General features: G+C 43.4%; 1 protein-coding gene across 1 annotated transcript in view; it reads left to right on the plus strand.

Moving 5' to 3' along the window:
- The first annotated feature begins 419 nt into the window (after positions 1–419).
- The window catches only part of adamtsl4 (ADAMTS-like 4), a 28,677-nt gene continuing 16,557 nt past the window's right edge, over positions 420–12,539 (plus strand). Inside the window, exon 1 of the mRNA XM_019364912.2 lies at positions 420–642. Coding sequence (XP_019220457.1) covers positions 559–642 — 84 coding nt within the window. The 5' untranslated portion in view covers positions 420–558. The remainder of the gene's footprint in view (positions 643–12,539) is intronic.

Here is a 12,539-nt window from a genome sequence, read left to right on the forward strand (position 1 = left end):
CTCTCTGCCTTTGCATCGTCAAAACCGCCAAGCTCGCCACACTGTGAACGGCACTGAAGATGCCACAGTAGCGCCCGAACAGGCTGCTCCTGAGGACATCACAGAGAGTAACAGGGGACAGGAAGAGGAGGCTGGGAGGGATGAAAGGGACAGGGAGGAGGAGGAGAATGCAGAGGGGGAGATTTTTGAGACACCCGCCGCAGAGAAGGCGCCCACAGTGCCCACCATCCGCCCTCTGCTGCGACCCTCTCACACCCATACACAGCACGGGAGGGCCAGAGGGCAAGTCCCACCCTCTCGTCCCTTATCACGTTCCTCGCTACCATCTGTCTTCAGTAACCGCCAACGGTTTGACTGGGGCTCCGTCACTGCCCACCTCCACCCGTCCCTCCTCTGTCGCGGCCCTACTCCCCTGCAGCCGCTTCACCTTTTTCCCCACCTCTCCACCGCAGCAGCCCTGTGCACAGAGACAGGGAGCTCCACCCGGCCTTCAGTCCCCAAGCTCCACCTGCCGGAAGCATCTACCCCTTACAGCACCCGTACGTCTCACACCTGGGGATGGAGTCAGGCAGAGAAGGTGGGGCTCCTCGCACGTACACATGCGCAGGGCCGGAGAAGGAGTACCGCAGGTGTTTCTCGCAGGTAAGACCTAAAGATTGTGTCCAAGTCTTCACCTGTGAGTCATCAACACACAATTAATTTTCCACTTAATTTACCGGTTTCACACCCAATCATTCAGTCTGCAGTCGCGCTCGCTTCGTATGCGTGCCGTGTGTTTTAGGGAGCAGTCAGGCCACCACGCAGTGAATATTTGATAGGTAGACCATTCTCCAGTTCCAACACTAGCTGGTTGTCTCTGAGCACTGGGACGGAAAATGCCTGCTACTGCCTCCGCTACGCCATGCTATTTGTGTATTCTGGGACACAACCAGAACACACATTTACTCCAGTGAAACTACACAAATAATTAAGCACATGTGCATGTCTTTACACTGCACATACATGTGAGTATAAACACTGTGGGTGTTACTCTGTGCAAATGCGTGCGCCTAGCACATCTGGCTCGGGCCCTGCATTGATTGCCGTCTTATGATTGGGGTTGCGACCTGTCCCATACCTATCAGTGCAGCACAGTGAGAGCTTTATCTGAGCAGAGAGCTGCCAAGAAGAGGAGCCAGAGACACCGACGGGCTGCTCGTGCCAGATGGGCCAACTCACTGTCAACGCACAGGTGACAATCTGGGGTCGACCTCGCAGCAAATCAGGCTTCACTCAGGCGGGAATGCCGCACTTGATTTCACTCAATTAATTGTGAGATTTAGAGTGAATATTGCGGATAATGTTTCCGAGCAGTACAGCAGGTATTAGGTGTATCTATGGTGCCATTTCAAGCTGACCTTACTTGTTTAAAAAGGGAAAATAACTCAAAGCACAAAGGCTCTGCACATATGATAGTATTTTCAGCCATCAGCTGCATTCAGCCTGGTAGGATTACAATTGGCAAGCTTAGACGTTTTCCACCTCTTGCTATGGCTGCTGTAAATTAACAGCAGACTTCCACACAACCTTCAGCCATCGCTGCCATTTCTCAACTATCAATCAGTCAAATCTGGTCTCTGGAGAGGGCGACAGCACATGGAAATTTACATATTTCAGCTCCGGTAGCCAATAAGCGTTAACTGTAGTCAGGCATTTATAAAAATACCTGATTTACAGACACTGTGTGATACCTGAGGATCAAATTAAAATGCTTTCATGCACACGGCAACAAGAATCCAAAGCTATTTTTCAGTTTTCTTAGCTTTTCAGCTGCATTAAAAAATGATTGGAATTATATTAGGACTAAACCTTAGATACATGCGTAAAAGCGAACCTCTCCCTCTGCAGATGGAGAGACGAGTAAACAAAACAGAACGAAACATGGCACTCGAATCACGGCAAAAATACCCAGGGTGACATGTGATTGGGTTATTCATTCCAGCAGGTCTATCTTAAGTGGGCGCGCAGGAAGACGTGATAAGACTGGGCTCGATGAACGCCACACTCACATGCACACCTACACCCTCCTGCCCCCACAGTCCACATCTACAGCTTGCTCTCATCAGAGTGGAAGTAGACACTCGAACGGGGCACTCACGTTGGCACTCACAATCCCTTGACTTTTCCCTTTGGCAGCCTCTCTGCACTTGTCTTTTATCCCCCTATCTTTCTTTCCTTCTTTCTGTCTGTGTCCTGTTCTGTGCTCGGTAGTCCCCATGTTAAAACAGATTTAGTAGCTGGCAGAATACATGACCTGTGTGTGCCAAGAGTGCTAATAGCAGTCCTGTGATGGCTGAGCCTGACTCATTGGGTTACATATTTACCCAACATTAGCCTCTGTTTCAGCCTCTCTTGCTGCTCCAGTAGATTGTTGGTTTTATGTGTCTTAAAAATAGGTTCAACTCCTGCTGAATGCAAGACTTTGCCCAGGCTTGTATGAACTGTATATATAATGTGTGTGTGTGTGTGTGTGTTTGTAATTTAGGGAGTGAGCCAGATCTGGAGAATGACACATCCTATTATCTATTAGGTGTGTTTGTCAAAACACGGTGTGCCTGAGGCACATTGCAAGTGTGATTGGCTGTTGCAGTGAAGCAAATGGGGAAGCAAGAGAAGGACAGAGGAAGCGAGAAGGGCCAAAGGTCAAATGTGCAAGATGTGTGCGTAAGTGTCAGAGCGAGGGTATAAGGGGAGGGTGGTATAGGAAGTGACGCAGTTAAGTAGTAGTGAAAGGGAGTACTGTTTTTAGAAAATGTGCCCATAGTAGTGGGAGGGCGAGCCAAAGGGCAAGGGAAGAAAAAAGGTGGGGAGGGAGCAAGGCGGTGAAGAAAGAGAGCTGGAAAATGAATGAGTGTTTCGGTGTGGAAGGATGGGGACAGAGGTGTAGAAGGTGTAGAAGGAGGCGTGGTTCACAGAAGCAAAACAATTGACTTGGATGGAGAGGAAGAAGAAAAAGATTCTGCTGGAAGACGAAGTTTGTGTCAAAGGAAGAAACAGATTCATGGAAAACTGTGTGTGTGTGTGTGTGTGTGTGTGTGTGTGTGTGTGTGTGTGTGTGTGTGTGTGTGAGAGAGAGAGAGAGCAAGAGAAAGAGTTTGGGTTCATGTGTGTGTGTAACAGGAGAAGAAGTTATTCTGTGAGGAAGAGTGGAGGAAAAGGTGAAATTTGAGAAGAAGAGGGGAAAGAAGAGTTAGAAGCAGACGTTTCACAAAGACACCTCCTGTCCCTTCCTGTCCGAGGTCTTTCTAATAAATTTCTGCGATCGTCTAAGTGCTCCATCTTGTCTCAGTTCCTCTTTCTGTGCTTTACATGAGTGTAAATATTTACGTAGAATCACTAACAGTGAATACTTCTACATCAGCAAGTCAAGGAAGCGATCCTCAGACCCAATGATGTAATTTATAGTCACGACCAGCAGGACATCCACCTCGCACTTTTCAAAAAACACAGTTTTATTAGTCTTAGCTTAGTGTCCTCTCGCTATATCCAGTTTCCTCTTAATTTATTGTTCTTGTCATTGACCTAAACCAGTGTTTCTTCCTTTACTGTATTCCTCAATTTGGAAGCCAAGATAAACTTCAGTCCCCACCAAGAAAAGGCTCTGAGGTGAGATTTAAGGTAAAGGTTAGAAAGATGAAATCAGAAAACTCCTGCAGTGGTTCTGTGCCCACCCGTCGGTTACAGAGCCACAGTTTGAGAACCACAGGCTTAAAGCAACATTATTTATGACCCTCCTCAAACCAAACCCTTCACCTTGATTAGACAATAACACAAAAGATAATGCATATAATGCTTTTATGTGTTAAAATTTCACTGATTTCACTCCTATATCTGACCCACTTCCACAGCGCTGTGCAAAAGTCTTGCACCACCCCTCATTTCTTTACATTTTGCTAGGAAAATGCAAAATAGTATTGATTTATTGCAACATATACAAACATACCTGGAATACTTTTGGTACTGATCCCCAACAGCACTGGCGGAAATGCTGCCCTTTTATAGATGGCTGTTGTCCCGCTCTCCTGACCACCTCTGTAAATATTATGATGATTAGAAACACAGATTTTTCAAATTTAGATTAATCACTCCATAAGTTTCCAGTAATTTTCAGCTATGTTCTTCTGTTTGGTGTACAAATACGTACGGATTTATTCTGGTCAAACTGCATTTTTTTTGTATTGTCAATTAAAGAAATAGAAAAACATCTTATTTGTTTCTAACAGGCTGCTAGAAACAAAGTGCCTAAACATATCATTTAATATGGTTCTTTCCCATTTTGTTTGTTATGTGTAAACACAAAACTGGTTCATCCTAAGTTAGGGGCTTTTTTTCATGGTTGAATGATTCATAGGTCAGTTTTAAGTGTCTTAACAAACAAAAAAGATTCCTCTGAAACTGATCTGGTACAGGGAGTGGACTGAAAATGGGGAACTTTGAAAGACCTTCTAAACTATCGCTCAAAACTACCAAAAAAATGTAGAAGTCTGGTTCGTTGGAAGCAAAATATAGAGAAATGAGGGGTGTTTCGAGACTCGACTCAGACACAGCACTGTACGCTCTGGCCATCAAGACAAGCACACTCCTGTTTTCAGGCTGCTGCAGCGAGTCAGATGATCTAATCACACTCTGTCATTACAGAAGTGGTATTAAACAGAAAATATATTATGACTAACAGAGCTAAGGAGCCACACTCCTCAGCTCTAATGAGTGTGTGCTGGCCCTGCCACGCTCACTGTGGTTCCCAGGAAGTGACAAACAGGCCCAGATGTGCTGGGTTGTGGCATGAAACCACACAGACTCATTCACAGGGATCTGAGCTGTATTTGCTTTAGTGCATTAACAAGCAGAGCTACCTGCTTTTCTAGAAAAAAACAAAAAAGCAGGTGCTGCCTGCTTCGCCTGCTTTTAACAGCGACTGCGTCCTGATTACTTTCATGTCCCTTTGATCTCTTTCGGTCTGTGTTTAATTAGCTCCCACTCGAGAGACGTAGCACTCGAAGAATCGTGAATTAAAACCACAGAAGTACAACTGCCAAAGAAAAAAATATAACTTTAGAAAACTTTTATTTGGGGGCAAATCAATAAACTTTTTAAGCCTTTTTTGATCAAATTTGGCTGATGGCTGCATATGTGCGGTGTTTATGCCCCAGTGAGCACTGAAATTAGAGAAAGCTTAGATTAATTTAATTTAGTAATGTGCTCTGAGACGTTACCAAGACGGCTGCCTAGTGGTGAAAGCACCTCCTAAAAGCCTGCATCCTTTCAAGAATTTCAACATTAATTAAGGATGTAGGTTGGTTTTTGTTGGGTTGCGCACTTATTTGCACAGTCATCCAATGAAATGCAGTTTTGTCTGATGCCTCCTCCATCTCCCAGCATGCTCAAGATGACTTTTAGCATCAGTGCTCAGACCAAGGTTATTATAGAACTAGAACTAAACTTAAAGCTCAAGCTGTGAGAGTTGTAATAATCTCACCATCTACGTTTTTGTTAAGATAATCAAGTAAATGTTGAAGGAATTCAAGCCGAAAGGCTCATTGGATAAAAATGAGGACATAAATATATATTACAATGTCATATAGAAGATGTTCCAGTAGAAATAACCTTAATGCCGAATGACATCACCCTCAGGGACATCTCAGCTCTTAAAGATTAATGAGATTAAACTCCAAGACATCAGCAGCTCGGAGGTGAATTCCCACCGAGCTCTCTTTCTGAGGTCCAGGTGTTATTAAGAAAGTGAGGGTGATTTCTGTGTATTAAAAACATTCTGGTTTAAAAAATATGTTGTGGATTTGTAGAGCTGCTACATGGAAAGTGAAGCATGGAAATTGGCATTTCAGTGCTTTGAGCACAGCTTTGGACTTGTTTATTGATCTTGTGGTCACAGTGTTCTTTTCTTTTCTTTGCTCAAACCCACATTTCTCCCGAGGACAGCATCAATGTTTCTCGCCATTCTCCCGCCTTCACTCGTTGCCTGTTTTTTGATTAGTGAGAAGTATTTCCTTTAGGGGACTCATGACCCCCCACCCCCCGCCAAGTCATAGCTGAAAGCTGGGTGGCGCCCTATGAAGAGGCGGCACACGGCCTCAGTCACAAGATTAGGCACAGAATGTTAATCACTCAGGACAAACCTATACACGCACACATATGTCAGCGTATGTCACGGATTTGCATGCACGCAGAGACTGATTAGTCGCGCTGCGAGGTGATTCATGGCTGCAGGGGCCGGCCGTCAGTTGTTTTGTCTGCATTGTGCTGCAGTCATGCTTGAGGAATGACCGGCCAGCCTTAACCTGTGTTGAGGCGATTTTGCCAGCTGTGCAGGCGTGGGCTTCAGTGGTAAATAAATGAGCAATGAGCAAGATGATAGGAGTATGTCTTCAGAGGTTTCTCTGCTGAGACACGCACGGCACTAAAGGTTGATCCCCACCAAGCTGCGGTTTGGCTCGTGTTATTGGTGGATTTTGAGCTGTCACTTGTCAGTGTCGGAGTATATCGTGTCCATTATGCAGCAGTATAAAATTTCTTTAAACATAACAAAACTGTAAAAGGTGTTAGAGGTATTTATCCAGCCTTCAACTTCATCTAATTGTCTGGGCAAGAAGAAGGCACAGAGAACAGACAGTGTGACAAAGGATTATATATATTAAATATATACAGACAGAGGTGTTTGGTGATGAGACACAGGCACAGGCAGTAATTAAAGTGGATCAGACAGTCACAAAAGAGGGAAAAGAACAAAAACAGAAAGTAAAACCAAATCAAGATACGTGAGAAAATTAACATTTAAAGTGAAACTGAAAGCAACTAAAAGACAACAACAGATACAAAGAGACATTGGAAAGTTAATATACACACTTTTCAACTTCATAAAGTTTGAACATTCATATTGATACACCAAAAACCTGCATCTGGATCCAGCAGTAGTCACAGGGCTGTTTCTGGGATTTATTTTAACTGGGGTGACATGTCGGGGACCAGAATATTTAAGAAATTCAATCAATGTGAAAGATTGGTCCAAAACTTGATGGCCACAATTTTCTGTCTCACACGCAGGCGTGTAACCCTACTTAAGTAGCTTTATAGTGCACAAGTGGTATAATTCAAATATATTTAAAGTGACTAAAGTAAACATACTTATGCCGAATGACACTTTTCATATTCATATACAGTATATAATCAGATCACAATTATTGATTTATGTGTATTCGTTGATGTGTATATCACTTAAATGTTCCAGCTTATATAGTATATAAGTATATAAGTATAATATAGTACGTTTCTGGGTAGCTTGATCTAAAATAATGCAGGATTTGGATTATTTGGATTAGCAAAGTAATAAACAGAAGACAAATAAATAAGGTTTAAAATAAATGCTGTGGAGAAGAAAATACAAAATTTGAAGTAAAAGCAGAAAGTAGCATAGGAAAGATTACCCTGTTAAAGGAAAAGTTCTTCAAACCTGTACTAAATAGAAAATCTACTAAGTGGCATTCCTAATGGTCCTGTCCCTGCTTTTATCCAATGGAACTGCCCAGTGTAAGGTTAACAGTACTATAGTCCAACGGCGTTGGTCAGGACGGTGCCAGACAATCTTCCCACGACCCCCAACCACCACCACCACCACCTAGTCATGAATGATTGGTTGGGCTCTACACCTTAAATTCTAAACAACATCCTCACTTAAAATTAAACATCGTTTTACTTTTCTAAAACTTCTAATTTTAACTTGGATACACAGAGTTTTCTGTACTTTTTGCCTCTGTGCTACTTTCCTTTAACAAATGCGTGCTGAGTATGGAAAGTTGAGCACAAATGCTCCGGGGACTGTTAATGATGATTATGATGATGATCATGAGCATTATTATTATTATTATTATTATCATTGAAATCCTTGATTTGAACAGACTGAGATCTCTTTTTCAAGCGAGACGGGTGTACAGAAAACACACACACAAACTGAGACCGACAGCCACACAATGAAACGACACATTATACATGATCACAAATAAAGAAAAACACGTGTAAGGGTAGTTGCAGATAAATAAATATAAACTTTTGAGATGTTTCGGTGAAATCCAAGAATGTAGCTACAGAGTTTGTTTTTGCAGCTCGTTCAGTCCATTTACAGGCAGCAAAGTATTCAGAGATGAAATCATTAATTAAGTCACGTTGCCGTGGTAAGTGTGTATTTCAGCTGTGTTGTGTTAAGGCTTCGGCTGTTGTGAATGTGTGACGTGTTTCTGTGGCTCAGAAAATATTGACCAAGACTCCTGCAGCATTTAATGTCTTCTGGCCGGTGTTCAGCTTCCGGGTTCGTTGTTGACGTGTTAATTGAAGCTGCGTTCCTTTAAGGGGCCTAAGAATGCGTATAAGTAATCTTAACTTTCAAAACTAAATGAATTGTGGTTTTGGTAATCGCATTTCTTTTACCAAATATCGCGAACTGGCTTAAAGCAAAAGGTTCCATATTTTGGAAGAACTCTGCAGAACTCATTAGTGTAGTCTGGGTGTTTGTTTCACATTCGAGTGCGATGTGTGATCGGGGCTTTGGCTTGTGTGGCACTTTTGTGGGTGTGTGCAGAACAAAGCCGTCACCCCGTCTGCTCCACATGTTCTTATATGTACTGCGCACAGATCTGCTCCCGCCGAGCCTGGGCAGCAAAACACATCTATAACCTTCACAGCTACCGTACAAAAAACACTAACTGTCCCTCTTTCTCCAGCTGCATTCACTTTACTCTCACCTGCTGCTACACGCTAGTCTGTCGCTCAGTCGCAGACATTTTTTTTAATCTTTTGCCTCATTTCTTTTGTGTTTACAGAACAATCTCTGAGCTGCTCTGACTTTATCAGATATGTTTGGTAGTATTTCATTAAACTAGGCAGCGAGGGAGTGGGAAAGTCCACTCTGGTAGAATTTGAGTCTCATATTAGTGGTTTTGGCCTTCATTTCTGTAACACAGCATTTCTTAAGTTAATTGCTGAGATCTGTAATCTGCAAAGGAAATTAAACACGCAAAGAAACAGAAGCAATCAGATGATAATCGAGGTGTTACACAAACCCACCAGTTAACCTAATCTGTGTGTGAATCTCTCCATCTATCATTCCTTATCTTGAAAGTGTTTTTGCCTCGTTGGCCCATTTAATAACCTCCTTTTCCCCCCTCCATCCCTTATGAGGAGATTCGCCCCTCGCCCTGTGCTCACAGTATACCACTCCTTACAATTACACACAAATTATCCTCCAGAACCATGAAACACCAGAGAGCACGCCGCGTTCTCTCTTCTGCTTTTCCCTTCAAACCGTCTCCGCTTTCCTCCCCTCTCCGTTCGGTCCATTGTCTTTCCTGACGTGCTTACACACCCTAGACTTCATTTTTTTAGAGCAGAATCCACTCCTACCGTCTTACATTCTTTCTTTTTACATTCCTTTCCCCCTTTTTTTTGTACTGTAGCATCCCACGTCTGCACATGTGTGTTTGTTTATGGGGTTATTATCCGTTTAATGTTTGCAGGCGAACACACATGCCCTGTGACATGGCGCATATCCAGTTTAAAACAGGGCTCTGCATGTTTATGCGCAGCAGAAATATTTACAACCAGTACCAACCGTGTGTCACACACAAATCCGGGCAGATTTACACGGTCCCCTGAAAACATAAGGTCGCATACGTGCGCTGACCTTCAAGGAGCCCGTATTCAGTCCTATATTCAGTGGATGTGGCTCGACACATTCCCTTATAAGTGGCCTTAACCAAATGTGTATCATATCACCCATAAATTATGCCAGGTTAAGTCTGTTTTTTGAGCAGCGAGGACATGTGGTGAGCCGTACCACATAAAGTTTCATGAGCTGGTTTCACACTTTGACAGAGGAGAAATACGAGACATAGCAGACACACACACACACAAACACACACACACCAGTATGAAAATGCAGGGGGTTTTCAGCATCACAGAGTGCACACTTTGATGGTTTATCCATGAGAATCTTTTACACTTTGTCGCAGAGGATGGTTCACGTGGGAAATGTTGCTCTGTGTGTGAGTGTGAAACTTAGTATTCGCTCTCCCCAGACGAGCTGCTAGGAACTTTCCAGCTGTTTGTGACAGCTGTGTGCATGACGAGAGGTCCAGAAAAAAAATTACAAGAAAGAAAAAGAGGAACGAATCAAAGAAAGTAAGAAATGAAAGACAAGAAGATTGCAGAGTTGACAGAGATTAGAGTTCCAAGGAAATCTGAGAGCTCCGTGTGCGGCATGCAAGAAAGTGTCTTTGTGTGTGTGTGTGTGTGTGTGTGTGTGTGTGTGTGTGTGTGTGTGTGTGTGTGCAAACTCCTCGGGCAGGGTGGTTGTGGTTTACCACAGAAGTGACACCTGATGAAGCTGAGTGTGTATGCGCTGGTGGGAGTTTTAAAACCTGTTATTTAACTAAAAATAAAAACAGTGTAAGACTGCTCTGCTAAGAGTACAAGCAGAGAGATATTACTGACTAAACTCACTGCCCTGCACGTCTTTTAGATGTTGATGGTATCTGTGGTCATTGATTTATTCTCCAGCAGGACAGTGATGCCAAACACAGAGCTATCTTCAGCAAAAACAAGAAAAATTAGTTCTGTAGCAGATGGTCTGGCCCTCACTGAGCCCTGGTCTCAGCGCGATGCGTTCAGTCTGGGATTGTGAGCTCTCCAACTCTAACACACTCACCAAATACCTTCAAAAGCTGTGCAATTGTACCAAAGACAAGTGGCACTCGTTTAAAGGCAAAGGGTGTCGTTTTTTCCTTTTTACAGCACTTTTCCGAAGGACTATTGATAAATGCAGAGTGATAAAGATTATTTTTTAAAAACAAAGTATCACAGGACTGTGTTCAAAGGAAATCATGAGTTACATGGTGTCTTAAAATTATGGATCCTGCTGGCAAGTGACTTATCAAACACACCTTAAAGGCTGATTCTGTTCATAAAATTTATGGACAGAGATTCAAGGCACAGCCAAGTGGCACGGGCTTTTTGGTTTGGTGGCCTCAGGATCACCTCTCTTTTGGAGGATGATGTGGTTCTTTTGGCTGGATTACGTGGCGAGCCTTCGCTCTCAGTTCCCAGCCAAGTGTAAAGCAGCATGAGAACCAGCACCTCCAAGTCTGGTTCTCAGCTGGAAAAGGTTTCCGTTGCAACTCCGGGAGTTGCCCCAAGTGCAGGGGTCTAAGTATCTACATTCCAACCCTCACCTATGGCCACAAGACGTTAGTAGTGACCTACAGAATGAGATTGTGGATACAAATGGTGGAAATGAGCTTCCTCCGAAGGCTGTGTGGGCTCTCCTGTAGAGATAAGGTAAGGAGCTCGGGGAGAGGCTCAGAGAAGAGCCGCTACTCCTCCATTTGAAGGAGCCAGTTGAGGTGGTTTGGTCATCTGACTAGGATACCTCCTGGACACTTCCTAATTGAGGTGTTTCAGGTATGTCCTACCAGGAAGCGACCCCATTGTAGATCCAGGGCACACTGGAGAGATTATCTCAGCCTGCTCGGGAATGCCTTTGGCTCCCCCCACAGGATGAGCTGGAGGAGCTGGCAGCAAGAGGGAGGTCTGGGCACCTCTGCTTAGGTTGCTCCCTCCAAGAGCCAGACCCGGATAAGCAGCAGAAAACGGATGGATTGATACTAAAGCATACTCTCTTCCTTTTTGCTCCAGTGAGAATCATAATTTTAAAAAACGAGCGTTTTGTCATATCCAGCACAACTTTAAACCAGTGGATTAATTCCTAAAATCATCAGGAAACTATTTATTAAAGCCATAGAGCAAGTGAGATGAAGAGTTATGTTATCCCTTAGACTTCCATACAACTGGAAATCTTTTTGCAGCCAATGGAGTCGCCCCCTGCTGGTCTTTAGAAAGCCTGCAGCAGTAATTGCACTTATTGTGGCTACTTCCTCCTATTTACAGTCTTAATTCTAAGTTAGGCTAACTGACTTCTTATTAATTAACTTGAATCAATGAGTAAGGGGCATTTTAATGTTATGACAAGTTAAGGTTGAGCATTTACTGCATAACCATTTATAACCAGGCAGGTTTCTAATGTGAGCCATGGACTGAGGGCCTTTTCGTAAGGCAGTAAAGATGATTAATGCGGTACAGTGAAGAAGAAACTACAGTCTAATACAAATATTTGAATTTGCTTTTTGACTCTAAATATTTTTTCCTGTTTAGCGCAGCATTTAATGGTTTTTCTTCTTAAAAACACTTGTGTGTGGACTACATCAAACCTCAGTGAGTCATAGCCGCTGCAGTGTAAACCAGCAGAGTCGTGTCTGCCTGATGTCTCAGCTGTCGTTTAAGTGCACGTATGATAAAAACTGTTTCCACTATACGGCTCCACAAGGACCCTTCTTAAGCGAGCACAAGCTGGACATGTGTTCTTACACACACACACGCATAGACGCACACTCATACACGTGCTCACACAGTCACTCACATTCTGTGGTCATGCACCGAAA

Source organism: Oreochromis niloticus, linkage group LG11, assembly GCF_001858045.2.
Source record: "Oreochromis niloticus isolate F11D_XX linkage group LG11, O_niloticus_UMD_NMBU, whole genome shotgun sequence".
NCBI classification, from domain to species: domain Eukaryota; kingdom Metazoa; phylum Chordata; class Actinopteri; order Cichliformes; family Cichlidae; genus Oreochromis; species Oreochromis niloticus.